The sequence below is a fragment of the Oncorhynchus masou genome, chromosome 8 (genome assembly GCF_036934945.1).
Source record: "Oncorhynchus masou masou isolate Uvic2021 chromosome 8, UVic_Omas_1.1, whole genome shotgun sequence".
Lineage (NCBI taxonomy): Eukaryota > Metazoa > Chordata > Actinopteri > Salmoniformes > Salmonidae > Oncorhynchus > Oncorhynchus masou.
The window spans coordinates 4,770,247-4,794,978 of NC_088219.1; the positions used below are offsets into that span (position 1 = coordinate 4,770,247).

General features: G+C 41.5%; 1 protein-coding gene across 1 annotated transcript in view; it reads left to right on the top strand.

The window, feature by feature from the left end:
• Positions 1-807: 807 nt before the first annotated feature.
• The window catches only part of LOC135543709 (protein eva-1 homolog C-like), a 34,765-nt gene continuing 10,840 nt past the window's right edge, over positions 808-24,732 (top strand). The window contains 5 exon segments of the mRNA XM_064971075.1: positions 808-1,472; positions 2,187-2,386; positions 15,396-15,519; positions 21,007-21,153; positions 22,304-22,446. Coding sequence (XP_064827147.1) covers positions 1,340-1,472; positions 2,187-2,386; positions 15,396-15,519; positions 21,007-21,153; positions 22,304-22,446 — 747 coding nt within the window. The 5' untranslated portion in view covers positions 808-1,339.

A 24,732-nucleotide genomic window follows, 5' to 3' on the forward strand; every position in this document is an offset into this window, starting at 1 on the left:
AAAAAAAAAACAGTTTTCCCACACAACACAACGCTTCTCCACCCGCCATTTTTAAAACGACCTGACGGAGCTCATTGCCTTGTTGAATTATGCAGAAACGGGCAGCGTGGAGGTCATGTCATTGATTTTGTTGGAAAGGGGAGAAATTGTGCTTTACAATGGTATTGACATTACAGTTGATCTGGAATGTATTACGTTTTGGGGAGCTAAAATAAGGTCAACTGTATGGACCAAGGCGATGTACAAAAGTGAGTGAGTTTACGTTAATCAATAATTGTACTGTCAAAACCCTGCTCGTAAAATTTGCTATGTTTATAATTAATGAAGCAGCACTATTAGCTAGACTAGGTAGTCCCTCGCGTTGGTTAGTTAGTTAGCATAACGTTATCTGTCAGGGCAGCTATTGAGTCAACATCATATTGAAATGTAAATGACTCGAATCCGGTTTAATATGAAGTCAATAACTCTGTGAATAACATCATCAGAATCTAACAAAAAATATGCTATGGTAATAGCAAGCTAACAAAGTGTACCTCAGGTTGTCCTTGTCATCTCTGAGCTCTCTCCCTCGCCGGCTACCACATAAATATATGTTTGTTTCTGACAAAAAAATACTTTTGGAAACCACTTTGGCCTCCTAAAGTGCCACCGTACATAGCAATGCTGGTTTATTAATCAAGGCAACACTAAAAAAGAAGAAGAACAAAAGACAGGCCAGGGCTCATGTTTAGAGTATTCATCGCAGTGTGTAATACAGTGTAACCGAGCTGGTTTTACACCATCCCCGGAAAGGAAAAACGACTCCCGGTTGAGACAAAAATCATTCGGAAAAGTCCGGGTCCGGTGACGTCCATTCGAGGGACTATACAGCCTGGCTAACCCGACGACACATAGAGGATATTCTGGATCTGGTGTCAAGACTACTATTAGCATCCTACAGGAAGGAGATAAATTACTTTAATTCTGACAGTTTTCGTTCGTTTCCGGCCGTTTTGGATGTAGGCACTGGGGCGATTCTTTTATTTTTAAAGGGACTACGCTGAGGAAAAATAGAGAAAAAGGTTTTGTTTCGGGAACATCAACACACCGTAACTGTGTTGTTAACTGCTGTAATTTGAGATAAACTACATAGATTGTTATTTCCCTTTATTTCTGAATGTCTGTATGGAGTCAAAGTCATAACTTGGCGCAGGTGTAGTTGAAGGCTATGTGGTGTGGTCGTGTAACATTCCAAACACCGTTTCCCGATAAGTCTGCCTTTCCTGTCGGAAGCCTGGAGAGTTGAGAGAGAGAGAGAGGGAGAGGGGCGAGCCCCCGAACATGATCTCACGGAGCGGGAATGCGAGGAGCCATGAGCTGGTCGGGTTCCCACGGCGGGCTGAGCTGCTCTGGAGCCGGGATTAACCTGCTCTACCTCTCGCTGCTGCTCTGGAGCTCCTGCTCTGGCATGGACGGACTGGCTGATTTCTCAAGTTAGTGTGATGATGAGGATGATGATGAAGATAGGTGTGGTGATGGTAATAATGATAGGTGTGGTGATGGTGTAATGATGATAGGTGTGGTGATGGTGTAATGATGATAGGTGTGGTGATGGTGTAATAATGATAGGTGTGGTGATGGTAATGATGATAGGTGTGGTGATGGTGTAATGATGATAGGTGTGGTGATGGTGTAATGATGATAGGTGTGGTGATGGTGTAATGATGATAGGTGTGGTGATGGTAATGATGATAGGTGTGGTGATGTAATAATGATAGGTGTGGTGATGGTAATAATGATAGGTGTGGTGATGGTGTAATAATGATAGGTGTGGTGATGGTGTAATAACAATAGGTGTGGTGATGTAATAATGAAAGGTGTGGTGATGGTAATAATGATAGGTGTGGTGATGGTGTAATAACGATAGGTGTGGTGATGGTGTAATAACGATAGGTGTGGTGATGGTGTAATAACGATAGGTGTGGTGATGGTAATAATGAAGATATTTTGTTTTAATGTAGGCTTATTGATTTGATTTACTTTTGAATATGACGATTACATCATAATATCTTCTTCGTCATCGTCTTCATCATCCATATTTGTTGAATATTTAGTGTTTCGCTGGATCAGTAAACCATAATCAATTGAATTGATCGATGATTGAGGAGTGTCACTGTGTCATAAGGATCAATTGATTTCTCTAACAGAATACCTGTCCCGGATCATTACCAGTCACTCTGTGCATGCGTGCGACGGACAGCAGGTACGTCTCTCCTGTCCACGCCACTCCACCATCTCTATCCAGTCGGCGTTTTACGGACGGGCCGACTCAACGCTCTGCACCAATGGGACGGCTGCGGGTGTCAGAGCGACAAACTACAGCTGTTCCGCGTTTACTACCCTACAGGTGTGTTGTTTTTGTGGTCAGACATTGTTCCGTCGTAGGAATCCTTTTGTTGCACCGGAAAAGGTATTTTCCTGCAGTTTCACTCTGCCAAATGATCGAGTCATTCGGGTGTTTTGTGTAACCTGGTAAGGATCCATGACATGTGTGCCTGAGTTGTTCAATCCCCATAGGCAAGGAATCATATAGAAACAATTTAACCAACTCTTCCAAGTTTATGTAAGTTGAACTTCTTGATCGTGAATTATTAGACTCCTCTCTCTCTCTCTCATCCGGAATATCTGTGGGGTTTTTGGATATTTACTCTGTCAGACGCAGGTTCCTTCTGGGAAGAAGAAAGTTATTCAGAATAAGTTTCTAAAGGTTGGTAAAGTATTATAGTAGTGACTCATTTATTTTCAGAATTAAAGTATTACACCCCAAAACCAAGGCTACATAGAGATATCGGCTGAGATTCAATCCAATCAGTAGTAGAGACGTGGTATAGATCAGTAGAGATATCGGCTGAGATTCAATCCAATCAGTAGTAGAGACGTGGTATAGATCAGTAGAGATATCGGCTGAGATTCAATCCAATCAGTAGTAGAGACGTTATAGATCAGTAGAGACGTGGTATAGATCAGTAGAGATGGGTTATAGATCAGTAGAGATGTGGTATAGATCAGTAGAGATGTGGTATAGATCAGTAGTAGAGTTGTGGTATAGATCAGTAGAGATGTGGTATAGAACAGTAGAGGTGTGGTATAGATCAGTAGAGATGTGTTATAGATCAGTAGAGATGTGGTATAGATCAGTAGAGATGTGGTATAGATCAGTAGTAGAGTTGTGGTATAGATCAGTAGAGATGGGTTATAGATCAGTAGAGATGTGTTATAGATCAGTAGAGATGTGGTATAGATCAGTAGAGATGTGGTATAGATCAGTAGTAGAGATGTGGTATAGATCAGTAGAGATGGGTTATAGATCAGTAGAGATGTGGTATAGATCAGTAGAGATGTGGTATAGATCAGTAGTAGAGATGTTGTATAGATCAGTAGTAGAGATGTTATAGATCAGTAGAGATGTGGTATAGATCAGTAGAGATGTGGTATAGATCAGTAGTAGAGATGTGGTATAGATCAGTAGAGATGTGGTATAGAACAGTAGAGATGTGTTATAGATCAGTAGTAGAGATGTGGTATAGATCAGTAGAGATGTGGTATAGATCAGTAGTAGAGATGTGGTATAGATCAGTAGAGAGATGTGGTATAGAACAGTAGAGATGTGTTATAGATCAGTAGTAGAGATGTGGTATAGATCAGTAGTAGAGATGTTATAGATCAGTAGTAGAGATGAGGTATAGATCAGTAGAGACGTGGTATAGATCATTAGAGATGTGGTATAGAACAGTAGAGATGTGGTATAGATCAGTAGAGATGTGGTATAGATCAGTAGTAGAGATGTGGTATAGATCAGTCGAGATGTGGTATAGAACAGTAGAGATGTGGTATAGAACAGTAGAGATGTGGTATAAATCAGTAGTAGAGATGTGGTATAGAACAGTAGAGATGTGGTATAGATCAGTAGAGATGTGGTATAGAACAGTAGATATGTGTTAAAGATCAGTAGTAGAGATGTGGTATAGATCAGTAGAGATGTGGTATAGATCAGTAGTAGAGATGTGGTATAGATCAGTAGAGATGTGGTATAGAACAGTAGAGATGTGGTATAGATCAGTAGAGATGTGGTATAGATCAGTAGAGATGTGGTATAGAACAGTAGAGATGTGGTATAGATCAGTAGAGATGTGGTATAGATCAGTAGAGATGTGGCATAGATCAGTAGAGATGTGTTATCGATCAGTAGAGATGTGGTATAGATCAGTAGAGATGTGGTAGAGATGTGTTATAGATCAGTAGTAGAGACAGGGTATAGATCAGTAGAGATGTGGTATAGATCAGTAGAGACGTGGTATAGATCAGTAGAGACGTGATATAGATCAGTAGAGATGTGTTGTAGAGATGTGGTATAGATCAGTAGAGATGTGGTAGAGATGTGTTATAGATCAGTAGAGATGTGTTATAGATCAGTAGAGATGTGGTATAGATCAGTAGAGATGTGGTATAGATCAGTAGAGATGTGGCATAGATCAGTAGAGATGTGTTATCGATCAGTAGTAGAGACAGGGTATAGATCAGTAGAGATGTGGTATAGATCAGTAGAGATGTGTTATAGATCAGTAGAGATCTGTTATAGATCAGTAGTAGAGACAGGGTATAGATCAGTAGAGATGTGGTATAGATCAGTAGAGATGTGGTATAGAACAGTAGAGATGTGGTATAGATCAGTAGAGATGTGTTATAGATCAGTAGTAGAGATGTTATAGATCAGTAGTAGAGATGTGGTATATATCAGTAGAGACGTGGTATAGATTAGTCGAGATGTGGTATAGATCAGTAGAGATGTGGTATAGATCAGCAGAGATGTGGTATAGCTCAGTAGTAGAGATGTGGTATGGATCAGTAGAGATGTGGTATAGATCAGTAGAGACGTGGTATAGATCAGTAGAGATGTGGTATAGATCAGTAGAGATCTGTTATAGATCAGTAGAGATGTGGTATAGATCAGTAGAGATGTGGTATAGATCAGTAGAGATGTGGTATAGATCAGTAGTAGAGATGTGGTATAGATCAGTAGTAGAGATGTGGATGTGGTATAGATCAGTAGTAGAGATGTGGTATAGATCAGTAGAGATGTGGTATAGATCAGTCGAGATATGTGGTATAGATCAGTAGAGATCTGTTATAGATCAGTAGAGATGAGTTATAGATCAGTAGAGACGTGATATAGATCAGTAGAGATGTGTTGTAGAGATGTGGTATATATCAGTAGAGACGTGGTATAGATCAGTAGAGATGTGGTATAGATCAGTAGAGATGTGGTATAGATCAGTAGAGATGTGGTATAGATCAGTAGTAGAGATGTGGTATAGATCAGTAGAGATGTGGTATAGATCAGTAGTAGAGATGTTGTATAGATCAGTAGTAGAGATGTTATAGATCAGTAGAGATGTGGTATAGATCAGTAGAGATGTGGTATAGATCAGTAGTAGAGATGTGGTATAGATCAGTAGAGATGTGGTATAGAACAGTAGAGATGTGTTATAGATCAGTAGTAGAGATGTGGTATAGATCAGTAGAGATGTGGTATAGATCAGTAGTAGAGATGTGGTATAGATCAGTAGAGATGTGGTATAGAACAGTAGAGATGTGTTATAGATCAGTAGTAGAGATGTGGTATAGATCAGTAGTAGAGATGTTATAGATCAGTAGTAGAGATGTGGTATAGATCAGTAGAGACGTGGTATAGATCATTAGAGATGTGGTATAGAACAGTAGAGATGTGGTATAGATCAGTAGAGATGTGGTATAGATCAGTAGTAGAGATGTGGTATAGATCAGTCGAGATGTGGTATAGAACAGTAGAGATGTGGTATAGAACAGTAGAGATGTGGTATAAATCAGTAGTAGAGATGTGGTATAGAACAGTAGAGATGTGGTATAGAACAGTAGATATGTGTTAAAGATCAGTAGTAGAGATGTGGTATAGATCAGTAGTAGGGATGTTATAGATCAGTAGAGATGTGGTATAGATCAGTAGTAGAGATGTGGTATAGATCAGTAGAGATGTGGTATAGAACAGTAGAGATGTGGTATAGATCAGTAGAGATGTGGTATAGATCAGTAGAGATGTGGTATAGAACAGTAGAGATGTGGTATAGATCAGTAGAGATGTGGCATAGATCAGTAGAGATGTGTTATCGATCAGTAGAGATGTGGCATAGATCAGTAGAGATGTGGTAGAGATGTGTTATAGATCAGTAGTAGAGACAGGGTATAGATCAGTAGAGATGTGGTATAGATCAGTAGAGATGTGGTATAGATCAGTAGAGACGTGATATAGATCAGTAGAGATGTGTTGTAGAGATGTGGTATAGATCAGTAGAGATGTGGTAGAGATGTGTTATAGATCAGTAGAGATGTGGTATAGATCAGTAGAGATGTGGTATAGATCAGTAGAGATGTGGTATAGATCAGTAGAGATGTGGCATAGATCAGTAGAGATGTGTTATCGATCAGTAGTAGAGACAGGGTATAGATCAGTAGAGATGTGGTATAGATCAGTAGAGATGTGTTATAGATCAGTAGAGATCTGTTATAGATCAGTAGTAGAGACAGGGTATAGATCAGTAGAGATGTGGTATAGATCAGTAGAGATGTGGTATAGAACAGTAGAGATGTGGTATAGATCAGTAGAGATGTGTTATAGATCAGTAGTAGAGATGTTATAGATCAGTAGTAGAGATGTGGTATATATCAGTAGAGACGTGGTATAGATCAGTAGAGATGTGGTATAGATCAGAAGAGATGTGGTATAGCTCAGTAGTAGAGATGTGGTATAGATCAGTAGAGATGTGGTATAGATCAGTAGAGATGTGGTATAGATCAGTAGAGATGTGGTATAGATCAGTAGAGATGTGGTATAGCTCAGTAGTAGAGATGTGGTATAGATCAGTAGAGATGTGGTATAGATCAGTAGAGATGTGGTATAAATCAGTAGAGATGTGGTATAGATCAGTATAGATGTGGTATAGATCAGTAGAGATGTGGTATAGATCAGTAGAGATGTGGTATAGATCAGTAGAGATGTGGTATAGATCAGTCGAGATATGTGTTATAGATCAGTAGAGATGTGGTATAGATCAGTAGAGATGTGTTATAGATCAGTAGTAGAGACAGGGTATAGATCAGTAGAGATGTGATATAGATCAGTAGAGATGTGGTATAGATCAGTAGTAGAGATGTGGTATAGATCAGTAGAGATGTGGTATAGATAAGTAGAGATGTGGTATAGATCAGTAGAGATGTGGTATAGATCAGTAGAGATGTGGTATAGATCAGTAGAGATCTGTTATAGATCAGTAGAGATGTGGTATAGATCAGTAGAGACGTGATATAGATCAGTAGAGATGTGTTGTAGAGATGTGGTATAGATCAGTAGAGATGTGGTAGAGATGTGTTATAGATCAGTAGAGATGTGTTATAGATCAGTAGAGATGTGTTATAGATCAGTAGAGATGTGGTATAGATCAGTAGAGATGTGGCATAGATCAGTAGAGATGTGTTATAGATCAGTAGAGATCTGTTATAGATCAGTAGTAGAGACAGGGTATAGATCAGTAGAGATGTGGTATAGATCAGTAGAGATGTGGTATAGAACAGTAGAGATCTGTTATAGATCAGTAGTAGAGACAGGGTATAGATCAGTAGAGATGTGGTATAGATCAGTAGAGATGTGGTATAGAACAGTAGAGATGTGGTATAGATCAGTAGAGATGTGTTATAGATCAGTAGTAGAGATGTTATAGATCAGTAGTAGAGATGTGGTATATATCAGTAGAGACGTGGTATAGATCAGTCGAGATGTGGTATAGATCAGTAGAGATGTGTTATCGATCAGTAGAGATGTGGTATAGATCAGTAGAGATGTGGTAGAGATGTGTTATAGATCAGTAGTAGAGACAGGGTATAGATCAGTAGAGATGTGGTATAGATCAGTAGAGATGTGGTATAGATCAGTAGAGACGTGATATAGATCAGTAGAGATGTGTTGTAGAGATGTGGTATAGATCAGTAGAGATGTGGTAGAGATGTGTTATAGATCAGTAGAGATGTGTTATAGATCAGTAGAGATGTGGTATAGATCAGTAGAGATGTGGTATAGATCAGTAGAGATGTGGTATAGATCAGTAGAGATGTGGCATAGATCAGTAGAGATGTGTTATCGATCAGTAGTAGAGACAGGGTATAGATCAGTAGAGATGTGGTATAGATCAGTAGAGATGTGTTATAGATCAGTAGAGATCTGTTATAGATCAGTAGTAGAGACAGGGTATAGATCAGTAGAGATGTGGTATAGATCAGTAGAGATGTGGTATAGAACAGTAGAGATGTGGTATAGATCAGTAGAGATGTGTTATAGATCAGTAGTAGAGATGTTATAGATCAGTAGTAGAGATGTGGTATATATCAGTAGAGGCGTGGGTATAGATCAGTCGAGATGTGGTATAGATCAGTAGAGATGTGGTATAGATCAGTAGAGATGTGGTATAGCTCAGTAGTAGAGATGTGGTATAGATCAGTAGAGATGTGGTATAGATCAGTAGAGATGTGGTATAGATCAGTAGAGATGTGGTATAGATCAGTAGAGATGTGGTATAGCTCAGTAGTAGAGATGTGGTATAGATCAGTAGAGATGTGGTATAGATCAGTAGAGATGTGGTATAAATCAGTAGAGATGTGGTATAAATCAGTAGAGATGTGGTATAGATCAGTATAGATGTGGTATAGATCAGTAGAGATGTGGTATAGATCAGTATAGATGTGGTATAGATCAGTAGAGATGTGGTATAGATCAGTAGAGATGTGGTATAGATCAGTTGAGATATGTGTTATAGATCAGTAGAGATGTGGTATAGATCAGTAGAGATGTGTTATAGATCAGTAGTAGAGACAGGGTATAGATCAGTAGAGATGTGATATAGATCAGTAGAGATGTGGTATAGATCAGTAGTAGAGATGTGGTATAGATCAGTAGAGATGTGGTATAGATAAGTAGAGATGTGGTATAGATCAGTAGAGATGTGGTATAGATCAGTAGAGATCTGTTATAGATCAGTAGAGATGTGGTATAGATCAGTAGAGACGTGATATAGATCAGTAGAGATGTGTTGTAGAGATGTGGTATAGATCAGTAGAGATGGTAGAGATGTGTTATAGATCAGTAGAGATGTGTTATAGATCAGTAGAGATGTGGTATAGATCAGTAGAGATGTGGTATAGATCAGTAGAGATGTGGTATAGATCAGTAGAGATGTGGCATAGATCAGTAGAGATGTGTTATCGATCAGTAGTAGAGACAGGGTATAGATCAGTAGAGATGTGGTATAGATCAGTAGAGATGTGTTATAGATCAGTAGAGATCTGTTATAGATCAGTAGTAGAGACAGGGTATAGATCAGTAGAGTTGTGGTATAGAACAGTAGAGATGTGGTATAGATCAGTAGAGATGTGTTATAGATCAGTAGTAGAGATGTTATAGATCAGTAGTAGAGATGTGGTATATATCAGTAGAGACGTGGTATAGATCAGTCGAGATGTGGTATAGATCAGTAGAGATGTGGTATAGATCAGTAGAGATGTGGTATAGCTCAGTAGTAGAGATGTGGTATAGATCAGTAGAGATGTGGTATAGATCAGTAGTAGAGATGTTGTATAGATCAGTAGTAGAGATGTTATAGATCAGTAGAGATGTGGTATAGATCAGTAGAGATGTGGTATAGATCAGTAGTAGAGATGTGGTATAGATCAGTAGAGATGTGGTATAGAACAGTAGAGATGTGTTATAGATCAGTAGTAGAGATGTGGTATAGATCAGTAGAGATGTGGTATAGATCAGTAGTAGAGATGTGGTATAGATCAGTAGAGATGTGGTATAGAACAGTAGAGATGTGTTATAGATCAGTAGTAGAGATGTGGTATAGATCAGTAGTAGAGATGTTATAGATCAGTAGTAGAGATGTGGTATAGATCAGTAGAGACGTGGTATAGATCATTAGAGATGTGGTATAGAACAGTAGAGATGTGGTATAGATCAGTAGAGATGTGGTATAGATCAGTAGTAGAGATGTGGTATAGATCAGTCGTGATGTGGTATAGAACAGTAGAGATGTGGTATAGAACAGTAGAGATGTGGTATAAATCAGTAGTAGAGATGTGGTATAGAACAGTAGAGATGTGGTATAGAACAGTAGATATGTGTTAAAGATCAGTAGTAGAGATGTGGTATAGATCAGTACTAGAGATGTTATAGATCAGTAGAGATGTGGTATAGATCAGTAGTAGAGATGTGGTATAGATCAGTAGAGATGTGGTATAGATCAGTAGAGATGTGGTATAGAACAGTAGAGATGTGGTATAGATCAGTAGAGATGTGGTATAGATCAGTAGAGATGTGGTATAGAACAGTAGAGATGTGGTATAGATCAGTAGAGATGTGGCATAGATCAGTAGAGATGTGTTATCAATCAGTAGAGATGTGGTATAGATCAGTAGAGATGTGGTAGAGATGTGTTATAGATCAGTAGTAGAGACAGGGTATAGATCAGTAGAGATGTGGTATAGATCAGTAGAGATGTGGTATAGATCAGTAGAGACGTGATATAGATCATTAGAGATGTGGTATAGAACAGTAGAGATGTGGTATAGATCAGTAGAGATGTGGTATAGATCAGTAGTAGAGATGTGGTATAGATCAGTCGAGATGTGGTATAGAACAGTAGAGATGTGGTATAGAACAGTAGAGATGTGGTATAAATCAGTAGTAGAGATGTGGTATAGAACAGTAGAGATGTGGTATAGAACAGTAGATATGTGTTAAAGATCAGTAGTAGAGATGTGGTATAGATCAGTAGTAGAGATGTTATAGATCAGTAGAGATGTGGTATAGATCAGTAGTAGAGATGTGGTATAGATCAGTAGAGATGTGGTATAGAACAGTAGAGATGTGGTATAGATCAGTAGAGATGTGGTATAGATCAGTAGAGATGTGGTATAGAACAGTAGAGATGTGGTATAGATCAGTAGAGATGTGGCATAGATCAGTAGAGATGTGTTATCGATCAGTAGAGATGTGGTATAGATCAGTAGAGATGTGGTAGAGATGTGTTATAGATCAGTAGTAGAGACAGGGTATAGATCAGTAGAGATGTGGTATAGATCAGTAGAGATGTGGTATAGATCAGTAGAGACGTGGTATAGATCATTAGAGATGTGGTATAGAACAGTAGAGATGTGGTATAGATCAGTAGAGATGTGGTATAGATCAGTAGTAGAGATGTGGTATAGATCAGTCGAGATGTGGTATAGAACAGTAGAGATGTGGTATAGAACAGTAGAGATGTGGTATAAATCAGTAGTAGAGATGTGGTATAGAACAGTAGAGATGTGGTATAGAACAGTAGATATGTGTTAAAGATCAGTAGTAGAGACAGGGTATAGATCAGTAGAGATGTGGTATAGATCAGTAGAGATGTGTTATAGATCAGTAGAGATCTGTTATAGATCAGTAGTAGAGACAGGGTATAGATCAGTAGAGATGTGGTATAGATCAGTAGAGATGTGGTATAGAACAGTAGAGATGTGGTATAGATCAGTAGAGATGTGTTATAGATCAGTAGTAGAGATGTTATAGATCAGTAGTAGAGATGTGGTATATATCAGTAGAGACGTGGTATAGATCAGTAGAGATGTGGTATAGATCAGTAGAGATGTGGTATAGCTCAGTAGTAGAGATGTGGTATAGATCAGTAGAGATGTGGTATAGATCAGTAGAGATGTGGTATAGATCAGTAGAGATGTGGTATAGATCAGTAGAGATGTGGTATAGCTCAGTAGTAGAGATGTGGTATAGATCAGTAGAGATGTGGTATAGATCAGTAGAGATGTGGTATAAATCAGTAGAGATGTGGTATAGATCAGTATAGATGTGGTATAGATCAGTAGAGATGTGGTATAGATCAGTAGAGATGTGGTATAGATCAGTAGAGATGTGGTATAGATCAGTCGAGATATGTGTTATAGATCAGTAGAGATGTGGTATAGATCAGTAGAGATGTGTTATAGATCAGTAGTAGAGACAGGGTATAGATCAGTAGAGATGTGATATAGATCAGTAGAGATGTGGTATAGATCAGTAGTAGAGATGTGGTATAGATCAGTAGAGATGTGGTATAGATAAGTAGAGATGTGGTATAGATCAGTAGAGATGTGGTATAGATCAGTAGAGATGTGGTATAGATCAGTAGAGATCTGTTATAGATCAGTAGAGATGTGGTATAGATCAGTAGAGACGTGATATAGATCAGTAGAGATGTGTTGTAGAGATGTGGTATAGATCAGTAGAGATGTGGTAGAGATGTGTTATAGATCAGTAGAGATGTGTTATAGATCAGTAGAGATGTGGTATAGATCAGTAGAGATGTGGTAGAGATGTGTTATAGATCAGTAGTAGAGACAGGGTATAGATCAGTAGAGATGTGGTATAGATCAGTAGAGATGTGGTATAGATCAGTAGAGACGTGATATAGATCATTAGAGATGTGGTATAGAACAGTAGAGATGTGGTATAGATCAGTAGAGATGTGGTATAGATCAGTAGTAGAGATGTGGTATAGATCAGTAGAGATGTGGTATAGAACAGTAGAGATGTGGTATAGAACAGTAGAGATGTGGTATAAATCAGTAGTAGAGATGTGGTATAGAACAGTAGAGATGTGGTATAGAACAGTAGATATGTGTTAAAGATCAGTAGTAGAGATGTGGTATAGATCAGTAGTAGAGATGTTATAGATCAGTAGAGATGTGGTATAGATCAGTAGTAGAGATGTGGTATAGATCAGTAGAGATGTGGTATAGAACAGTAGAGATGTGGTATAGATCAGTAGAGATGTGGTATAGATCAGTAGAGATGTGGTATAGAACAGTAGAGATGTGGTATAGATCAGTAGAGATGTGGCATAGATCAGTAGAGATGTGTTATCGATCAGTAGAGATGTGGTATAGATCAGTAGAGATGTGGTAGAGATGTGTTATAGATCAGTAGTAGAGATGTGGTATAGATCAGTCGAGATGTGGTATAGAACAGTAGAGATGTGGTATAGAACAGTAGAGATGTGGTATAAATCAGTAGTAGAGATGTGGTATAGAACAGTAGAGATGTGGTATAGAACAGTAGATATGTGTTAAAGATCAGTAGTAGAGACAGGGTATAGATCAGTAGAGATGTGGTATAGATCAGTAGAGATGTGTTATAGATCAGTAGAGATCTGTTATAGATCAGTAGTAGAGACAGGTATAGATCAGTAGAGATGTGGTATAGATCAGTAGAGATGTGGTATAGAACAGTAGAGATGTGGTATAGATCAGTAGAGATGTGTTATAGATCAGTAGTAGAGATGTTATAGATCAGTAGTAGAGATGTGGTATATATCAGTAGAGATGTGGTATAGATCAGTAGAGATGTGGTATAGATCAGTAGAGATGTGGTATAGCTCAGTAGTAGAGATGTGGTATAGATCAGTAGAGATGTGGTATAGATCAGTAGAGATGTGGTATAGATCAGTAGAGATGTGGTATAGATCAGTAGAGATGTGGTATAGCTCAGTAGTAGAGATGTGGTATAGATCAGTAGAGATGTGGTATAGATCAGTAGAGATGTGGTATAAATCAGTAGAGATGTGGTATAGATCAGTATAGATGTGGTATAGATCAGTAGAGATGTGGTATAGATCAGTAGAGATGTGGTATAGATCAGTAGAGATGTGGTATAAATCAGTAGAGATGTGGTATAGATCAGTATAGATGTGGTATAGATCAGTAGAGATGTGGTATAGATCAGTAGAGATGTGGTATAGATCAGTAGAGATGTGGTATAGATCAGTAGATATGTGGTATAGATCAGTAGAGATGTGGTATAGATCAGTAGAGATGTGTTATAGATCAGTAGTAGAGACAGGGTATAGATCAGTAGAGATGTGATATAGATCAGTAGAGATGTGGTATAGATCAGTAGTAGAGATGTGGTATAGATCAGTAGAGATGTGGTATAGATAAGTAGAGATGTGGTATAGATCAGTAGAGATGTGGTATAGATCAGTAGAGATGTGGTATAGATCAGTAGAGACTGTTATAGATCAGTAGAGATGTGGTATAGATCAGTGTGATATAGATCAGTAGAGATGTGTTGTAGAGATGTGGTATAGATCAGTAGAGATGTGGTAGAGATGTGTTATAGATCAGTAGAGATGTGTTATAGATCAGTAGAGATGTGGTATAGATCAGTAGAGATGTGGTATAGATCAGTAGAGATGTGGCATAGATCAGTAGAGATGTGTTATAGATCAGTATCTGTTATAGATCAGTAGTAGAGACAGGGTATAGATCAGTAGAGATGTGGTATAGATCAGTAGAGATGTGTTATAGATCAGTAGAGATCTGTTATAGATCAGTAGTAGAGACAGGGTATAGATCAGTAGAGATGTGGTATAGATCAGTAGAGATGTGGTATAGAACAGTAGAGATGTGGTATAGATCAGTAGAGATGTGTTATAGATCAGTAGTAGAGATGTTATAGATCAGTAGTAGAGATGTGGTATATATCAGTAGAGACGTGGTATAGATCAGTCGAGATGTGGTATAGATCAGTAGAGATGTGGTATAGATCAGCAGAGATGTGGTATAGCTCAGTAGTAGAGATGTGGTATAGTAGAGATGTGGTAGAGATGTGGATCAGTAGAGATGTGGTATAGATCAGTAGAGATGTGGTATAGATCAGTAGAGATGTGGTATAGATCAGTAGAGATGTGGTATAAATTAGTAGAGATGTGGTATAGATCAGTAGAGATCTGTTATAGATCAGTAGAGATGTGGTATAGATCAGTAGTAGAGATGTAGAGATGTGATATAGATCAGTAGAGATGTGGTATAGATCAGTAGTAGAGATGTGGTATAGATCAGTAGTAGAGATGTGGATGTGGTATAGATCAGTAGTAGAGATGTGGTATAGATCAGTAGAGATGTGGTATAGATCAGTCGAGATATGTGGTATAGATCAGTAGAGATCTGTTATAGATCAGTAAAGATGAGTTATAGATCAGTCGTAGAGATGGATTATAGCACGCTTGACATATAAAGGTAATTTGCAGCGTTTACCATGAATGCAGTGTCTTCGAAGCCAGGAACATTACCTTTAAGAGGTGCATAGCCTGAATGGGGAGATCGGATTGAACCCCGGCCAAAACGTGTCTGTTCGGGTCACCATGTTGTTGTTGTTTGCCGTAGAAGTTACTGTCAGAGTGTCAGATGGGGAACAGAGACTGTCAGCTACCTGTCAATCACCTGGTGTTTTTCTGTAGAAGTTACTGTCAGAGTGTCAGAGCCACAGAGACTGTCAGCTACCTGTCAATCACCTGGTGTTTGGGCCCGACCCCTGTCCTGGGACCATCAAGTACCTCCACGTCACCTACAAGTGTAAACCTAGTGAGTACTGTACACTACCACTCCTCTCTCTCCCTCCCTGTCTCCCTGTCTCTCTCTCCCCCCCCTGTCTCTCTCTATCCCCCTCCCTGTCTCTCTCTATCCCCCTCCCTGTCTCTCTCTATCCCCCTCCCTGTCTCTCTCTATCCCCCTCCCTCTCTCTCTCTCCCCTCCCTGTCTCTCTCTATCCCCCTCCCTGTCTCTCTCTATCCCCCCCCCCTGTCTCTCTCTATCCCCCTCCCTGTCTCTCTCTATCCCCCTCCCTCTCTCTCTCTATCCCCCTCCCTCTCTCTTTCTATCCCCCTCCCTATCTCCCTGTCTCTCTCCATCCCCCTCCCCCTCTCTATCCCCATCCCTCTCTGTCTCCCTCCCTGTCCTCTATCCACCTCCCTCCCTGTCTCTCTGTCCCCCTCCCTGTCTCTCTATATCCACCTCCCTGTCTCTCTCTCTATCCCCCTCCCCCCCTCTCTATCCCCCTCCCTGTCTCTCTATCCCCTCCCTCCCTGTCTCTCTATCCCCCTCCCTCCCTGTCTCTCTATCCCCCTCCCACCCTGTCTCTCTATCCCCCTCCCTCCCTGTCTCTCTCTATCCCCCTCCCTGTCTCTATCCCCCTCCCTCTCTCTCTCTATCCCCCCTCCCCTCTCTCTCTCTATCCCCCTCCCTGTCTCTCTATCCCCCTCCCTCCCTGTCTATATCCCCCTCCCTCCCTGTCTCTCTATCCCCTCCCACCCTGTCTCTCTATCCCTCCCTGTCCTCTCCCCCCTCCCTGTCTCTCTCTATCCCCCTCCCTGTCTCTCTCTATCCCCCTCCCTCTCTCTCTCTATCCCCCTCCCTCTCTCTCTCTATATCCCCCCTCCCTATCCCCCTCCCTGTCTCTCTCTATCCCCCTCCCTGTCTCTCTCTATCCCCCTCCCTCCCTGTCTCTCTCCATCCCTCCCTGTCCTCTCCCTCCCTGTCTCTCTCTATCCCCCTCCCCTGTCTCTCTCTATCCCCCTCCCTGTCTCTCTCTATCCCCCTCCCTGTCTCTCTCTATCCCCCCTCTCCCCTCCCTCCCTGTCTCTCTCTATCCCCTCCCTCCCTGTCTCTCTCTATCCCCCTCCCTGTCTCTCTCTATCCCCCTCCCTGTCTCTCTCTATCCCCCTCCCTGTCTCTCTCTATCCCCCTCCCCTCTCTCTCTATCCCCCTCCCTCCCTGTCTCTCTATCCCCCTCCCTGTCTCTCTATATCCCCTCCCTGTCTCTCTATATCCACCTCCTCTTTGTCTCTCTATCCCCCCTCCCTCTCTGTCTCTCTATCCCCCTCCCTGTCTCTCTCTATCCCCCTATCCCCCTCCCTGTCTCTCTCTATCCCCCTCCCCCTCCCTATCCCCCCTCTCTCTATCCCCTTCCTCCCTGTCCCTATCCCCCTCCCTCCATCTCTCTATCCCCTCCCTCCCTCCCTGTCTCTCTATCCCCCCCCCCTGTCTCTCTATCCCCTCCCTCCCTGTCTCTCTCTATCCCCCTCCCTGTCTCTCTCTATATCCCCTCTCCCTATCCCCCCTCCCTCTCTCTCTCTATCCCCCCTCCCTGTCTCTCTATCCCCCTCCCTGTCTCTCTCTATCCCCCTCCCTGTCTCTCTCTATCCCCCTCCCTGTCTCTCTCTATCCCCCTCCCTCCCTGTCTCTCTATCCACCTCCCCTCCCTGTCTCTCTATCCCCCTCCCTGTCTCTCTATATCCCCCTCCCTGTCTCTCTATATCCCCCTCCCTGTCTCTCTCTATCCCCCTCCCTGTCTCTCTCTATCCCCCTCCCTGTCTCTCTCTATCCCCCTCCCTCTCTCTCTCTATCCCCCTCCCTGTCTCTCTATTCCCCTCCCTCCCTGTCTCTCTCTATCCCCCTCCCTGTCTCTCTCTATCCCCCTCCCTGTCTCTCTCTATCCCCTCCCTCCCTCTCTCTCTATCCCCCTCCCTCCCTCTATCCCCCTCCCTGTCTCTCTATATCCCCTCCCTGTCTCTCTATATCCCCCTCCCTGTCTCTCTATCCCCACCTCCCTCTTTGTCTCTCTATCCCCACCTCCCTCTCTGTCTCTTTATACCCCTCTCTCTCTCTCTCTCTCCCCCTCCCTCTCTCTCTCTCTATCCCCCTCCCTCTCTCTATCCCCCTCCCTCTCTCTCTCTATCCCCCCTGTCTCTCTATCCCCTTCCCTCCCTGTCTCTCTATCCCCCTCCCTCCATCTCTCTATCCCCCTCCCTCCCTGTCTCTCTATATCCCCCTCCCTGTCTCTCTATATCCACCTCCCTGTCTCTCTATATCCACCTCCCTCTCTCTCTCTCTATCCCCTCCTCTCTCTCTATCCCCCTCCCTCTCTCTATCCCCCTCCCTCCCTGTCTATATCCCCCTCCCTCCCTGTCTCTCTATCCCCCTCCCACCCTGTCTCTCTATATCCTCTCTCTATCCCCCCTCCCCTGTCTCTCTCTATCCCCCTCCCTGTCTCTCTCTATCCCCCTCCCCTCTCTCTCCTATCCCCCCTGTCTCTCTATCCCCTTCCCTCTCTGTCTCTCTATCCCCCTCCCTCCTCTCTCTATCCCCCCCTCCCTGTCTCTCTCTATCCCCTCCCTCCCTGTCTCTCTCTATCCCCCTCCCTCTCTCTCATTATCCCCCTCCCTCTCTCTCTCTATCCCCTCCCTCTCTCTCTATCCCCCTCCCTCTCCTCTCTCTCTATCCCCCTCCCTGTCTCTCTCTATCCCCTCCCTGTCTCTCTCTATCCCCCTCCCTCCTCTCTCTCTATCCCCTCCCTCCCAGTCTCTCTCTATCCCCCTCCCTCTCTCTCTCTATCCCCTCCCTCCCAGTCCTCCTATACCCCCCCTCTCTCTCTCTCTATCCCTTCCCTCCCTGTCTCTCTCTATCCCCCTCCCTCCATCTCTCTATCCCCCTCCTCCCTCCCTGTCTCTCTCTATCCCTCCCCTCCCTGTCTCTCTCTATCCCCCCCTCTCTCTCATTATCCCCTCCCTCTCTCTCTCCCCCTCCCTCTCTCTATCCCCCTCCCTCCCAGTCTCTCTCTATCCCCCTCCCTCTCTCTCTCTATCCCCTCCCTCCCAGTCTCTCTATCCCCTCCCTGTCTCTCTCTATCCCCTCCCTCCCTGTCTCTCTCTATCCCCCTCCCTGTCTCTCTATATCCACCTCCCTCTTTGTCTCTCTATCCCCCCCCCCTCTCTCTCTCTCTATCCCCCTCCCTCTCTCTCTATCCCCCTCCCTGTCTCTCTATACCCCTTCCCTCTCTCTCTCTATCCCCCCTCCCTCCATCTCTCTATCCCCCTCCCTCCATCTCTCTATCCCCCTCCCTCCCTCCCTGTCTCTCTCTATCCCTCTCCCTCCCTGTCTCTCTCTATCCCCCTCCCTCTCTCTCATTATCCCCCTCCCTCTCTCTCTCTATCCCCTCCCTCTCTCTCTCTATCCCCTCCCTCCCAGTCTCTCTCTATCCCCTCCCTCCCAGTCTCTCTCTATCCCCTCCCTCTCTCTCTCTATCCCCTCCCAGTCTCTCTCTCTCCCTGTCTCTCTCTATCCCCCTCCCTCTCTCTCTCTATCCCCTCCCTGTCTCTCTATCCCCCTCCTCCCTCTCTCTCTATCCCCCTCCCTCTCTCTCTCTATCCCCCTCCCTGTCCCTATCCCCCTCCCTCCCTGTCTCTCTCTATCACCCTCCCTGTCTCTCCCTCCCTGTCTCTCATATCCACCTCCCTCCCTGTCTCTCTATATCCCCCTCCCTGTCTCTCTATATCCCCTCCCTCTTTTCTCTCTATCCCCACCTCCCCTTTGTCTCTCTATCCCCCTCCCTCCCTCTCTCTCTCTATCCCCCCCTCTCTATCCCCCTCCCTGTCTCTCTCTATCCCCTCTCTCTCCTCCCTGTCTCTCTATCCCTTCCCTCTCCTCTCATCCCCCTGTCATCTCTATCCTCCCTCCCTCCCTGTCTCTCTCTATCCCCCTCCCTGTCTCTCTCTATCCCCCTCCCTGTCTCTCTATATCCCCCTCCCTGTCTCTCTCTATCCCCCTCCCTCTCTCTCTCTATCCCCCTCCCTCTCTCTCTCTCTATCCCCCTCCCCTCTCTCTCCCTCCTATCCCCCTCCCTCCCTGTCTCTCTATACCCCTCCCTCCCTGTCTCTCTATCCCCCTCCCTGTCTCTCTATCCCCTCCCTGTCTCTCTCTATCCCCCTCCCTCCCCGTCTCTCTCTATCCCCCTCCCTGTCTCTCTCTATCCCCTCCCTGTCTCTCTTATCCCCCTCCCTGTCTCTCTCTATCCCCCTCCCTCTCTCTCTCTATTCCCCTCCCTCCCTGTCTCTCTCTATCCCCCTCCCTGTCTCTCTCTATCCCCTCCCTGTCTCTCTCTATCCCCCCCTCTCTCTCTATCCCCCTCCCTCTCTCTCTCTATCCCCCTCCCTGTCTCTCTATCCCCCTCCCTCCCTGTCTCTCTATCCCCTCCCTGTCTCTCTATATCCCCTCCCTCCCTGTCTCTCTCTATCCCCCTCCCTGTCTCTCTATATCCACCTCCCTCTTTGTCTCTCTATCCCCACCTCCCTCTCTCTCTCTCTATCCCCTATCCCTCCCTCTTTCTCTCTATCCCCCCCTGTCTCTCTATACCCCTCCCCTCTCTGTCTCTCTATCCCCTTCCCTCCCTCCATCTCTCTATCCCCCTCCCTCCATCTCTCTATCCCCCTCCCTCCCTCCCTGTCTCTCTCTATCCCTCTCCCTCCCTGTCTCTCTCTATCCCCTCCCTCTCTCTCATTATCCCCCTCCCTCTCTCTCTCTATCCCCCTCCCTCTCTCTCTCTATCCCCTCCCTCCCAGTCTCTCTCTATCCCCTCCCTGTCTCTCTCTATCGCTGTCTCTCCCTGTCTCTCTCTATCCCCCTCCCTGTCTCTCTCTATCCCGCTCCCTGTCTCTCTCTATCCCCCTCCCTGTCTCTCTCTATCCCCCTCCCTGTCCCTCCCTGTCTCTCTCTATGCCCCTCCCTGTCTCTCCCTCGCTGTCTCTCTCTATCCCCTCCCTGTCTCTCTATCCCCTTCCCTCTCTCTCTATCCCCCTTCCCCTCTCTCTATCCCCCTCCCTCCCTGTCTCTCTCTATCCCCCTCCCTCCCTGTCTCTCTCTATCCCCCTCCCTGTCTCTCTCTATCACTGTGTCTCTGTCCCTCCCTGTCTCTCTCTATCCCCCCACCTCTCTCTATCGCTGTCTCTCTGTCCCTCCCTGTCTCTCTCTATCCCCCTCCCTGTCTCTCTCTCTCCCTCGCTGTCTCTCTCTTTCTGTCCCTGTCTCTCTCTGTCCCTCTTTCTCTATGGACACCTCTCTCTCTCTCTCTCTCTCTCACTGTCCATGTCTTTCTCTCTCCCTCGCTCTCTTTCTCTCTCTCTCTCCCTCGCTCACATATCTGCAGTAAGCAGTATTTCTGTCAGAAAAACATACATCACAAAGCAAGTTTGTGTTTGTTCTTGTCTTTCCTGTTGCCCCCCCCCCCCTCTTTGTCAGCTGAGCATAAGAGCAGTGTGGTGTGTGAGGGAGAGAAGCTGACGTTACACTGTAAGCCTCCCAGAGTGCTGATCATCTATACAGCTGCTTACGGTAGGGGTCTGGGCCACACCTGTCCCTCACAGGACAGTGGAACACCCCCGTTTGGTGAGTGGACAGCAGATGAGAGACTCACACTGTGTTCATAACCAAGTGGGATGGTGGTATTTACCACATAAAACTGGTAAAAATCCACTTGAATGCCCTTCTAACTGGTAATTACTAGTGGTTAACTAGTGGTTAACTAGTGGTTAACTTGCCTATCATCCCTGAACTCTGACGTCACCTCGATAACAGCTTTTTGGGTCCGTTAAATGCAACAACGTAACATAATTTATAAAAAGCAATCTATAAATATGTTTTTAAACATGAGATTGGCTTGACAAGAAAAATTTCCAAAAGGACTTTGAGGCAAAGTTGAAGTACTCAATAAAAAAAATAAAAAAGGCAGATTGATTTATTTTTGCGATTTAATATGTTTACAAGCATGATATCTAATACTAGCCAATCAGCTTGTTGTTCTTGTTGTTATCCAATAAGCAGTTTGTTGTTCAATCAATTATTTGCCAATCAGTTCATTTGCCAATCATCTTGTTTTATTAGCCAATCAGCTTGTTGTTCATTAACCAATCAGCTTGTTGTTCATTAGCCAATAAGCTTGTTGTTCATTAGCCAATCAGCTTTTCTCAACCAGTTCAAAGCACGTGAATGCATCCAAATGGTATTTATGATATGACTGGTAATTTCCACTTTCTCACTTGGTGATGAACGCAGCATCAATTCACTTTCAACACTCAGAACATTTACTCTGAAAGCTATGGGAATGCGTGTGGCACACTTTCAGGTACTATGTGCCACACGCAAAGATACCAATACTGATACAATAATTAAATGCTTGATGGAGTTGGACCCTTAACATGCCTCCGTGCTTGTCTTTAGTTGGTGTCTCTCTCTCTCTCTCTCTCTCTCTCTCTCTCTCTCTCTCTCTGTCTCTCTCTCTCTCTCCCTGTCTCTCTCTCTGTCTCTCTCTCTCTCCCTGTCTCTCTCTCTCTCTCTCTCTCTCTCTCTCTCTGTCTCTCTCTCTCTCTGTCTCTCTCTCTCTGTCTCTCTCTCTCTCTCTCTCTGTCTCTCTCTCTCTGTCTCTGTCTCTCTCTGTCTCTCCCTGTCTCTCTCTCTCTCTCTCTCTGTCTCTGTCTCTCTCTCTCTCTCTATCTCTGTCTCTCTCTCTCTCTCTGTCTCTCTCTCTCTCTGTGTGTAGAGTGTTTGAACCACAATGCGGTTCACACTCTGTCACTCTCTCTCTACAACAAACAGAGGTGTGTTGTCTCTCTCTGTCAACCAGACCTTCAGAGACCCTGCTACCCTGTCTCCAGGAAGTACCTCTGTACTCTACTCCTGTCTGTAGGAAAATACCTTTCTGACTAATAGAATATGACTAATAGAACTAATATAACTAATAGAATATAACTAATGAATATAACTAATCTCTGTAATAGAATATGACTAATAGAACTAATAGAATATAACTCATAGAATATAACTAATAAAAGTAATAGAATATGACTAATAGAATATAACTAATAGAATATGACTAATAGAATAGAACTAATAGAATATGACTAATAGAACTAATATAACTAATAGAATATAACTAATATAATATAACTAATAAAACTAATAGAATATGACTAATAGAATAGAACTAATAGAATATGTCTCTCTCTCTCTGTCTAATATAACTCTAGAATATGACTGTTAATAGAATATGACTAATTAACTAATAGAATAACTAATATAACTAATAGAATATGACTAATAGAACTAATAGAATATGACTAATATAACTAATAGAATATGACTAATAGAACTAATAGAATATGACTAATAGGAAAAACTAATAGACTAATAGAATATGACTAATATAATATAATAGAACTAATAGACTAATAGAACTAATAATAATATAACTAATAGAATATGACTAATATAACTAATATGACTAATAGAACTAATAGAATATGACTAATATAACTAATAGAATATGACTAATAGAATATAACTAATAGAATATGACTAATAATATAACTAATAGAATATGACTAATAGAACTAATAGAATATGACTAATATAACTAATAGAATATGACTAATATATGAACTAATAGAATATGACTAATAGAACTAATAGAATATGACTAATAGAACTAATAGAATATGACTAATATAACTAATAGAATATGACTAATATAACTAATAGAATATGACTAATATAACTAATAGAATATGACTAATAGAACTAATAGAATATGACTAATAGAATATAACTAGAATAAAACTAATAGAATATGACTAATAGAATATGACTAATAGAACTAATAGAATATGACTAATATGACTAATAGAACTAATAGAATATGACTAATATAACTAATAGAATATGACTAATAGAATAATAGAATAGAACTAATAGAATATGACTAATATAACTAATAGAACTAATAGAATATGACTAATATAACTAATAGAATATGACTAATAGAACTAATAGAATATGACTAATATAACTAATAGAATATGACTAATATAACTAATAGAATATGACTAATATAACTAATAGAATATGACTAATAGAATATGACTAATAGAACTAATAGAATATGACTAATAGAATATGACTAATAGAACTAATAGAATATGACTAATAGAATATAACTAATAGAATATAGAATATGACTAATAGAACTAATAGAATATGACTAATAGAACTAATAGAATATGACTAATAGAATAGAACTAACTAATAGAATATAACTAATAGAATATGACTAATGAATATGACTAATAGAACTAATAGAATATGACTAATATAACTAATAGAACTAATATAATATGACTAATAGAACTAATAGAATATGACTAATATAACTAATAGAATATGACTAATATATGACTAATATAACTAATAGAATATGACTAATATAACTAATAGAATATGACTAATATAACTAATAGAATATGACTAATAGAACTAATAGAATATGACTAATATAACTAATAGAATATGACTAATATAACTAATAGAATATGACTAATAGAACTAATAGAATATAACTAATAGAATATAACTAATAGAACTAATATGACTAATATGACTAATAGAATATAACTAATAGAATATGACTAATATAACTAATAGAATATGACTAATAACTAATAGAATATGACTAATAGAATATGACTAATATAACTAATAGAATATGACTAATAGAATAACTAGAATATGACTAATAGAACTAATAGAATATGACTAATAGAATATAACTAATAGAATATGACTAATATAACTAATAGAATATGACTAATAGAACTAATAGAATATGACTAATAGAACTAATAGAATATGACTAATAGAACTAATAGAATATGACTAATATAACTAATAGAATATGACTAATATAACTAATAGAATATGACTAATAGAACTAATAGAATATGACTAATATAACTAATAGAATATGACTAATATAACTAATAGAATATGACTAATAGAATAGAACTAATAGAATATGACTAATATAACTAATAGAATATGACTAATAGAATATGACTAATAGAACTAATAGAATATGACTAATAAACTAATAGAATATGACTAATATAACTAATAGAATATGACTAATAGAACTAA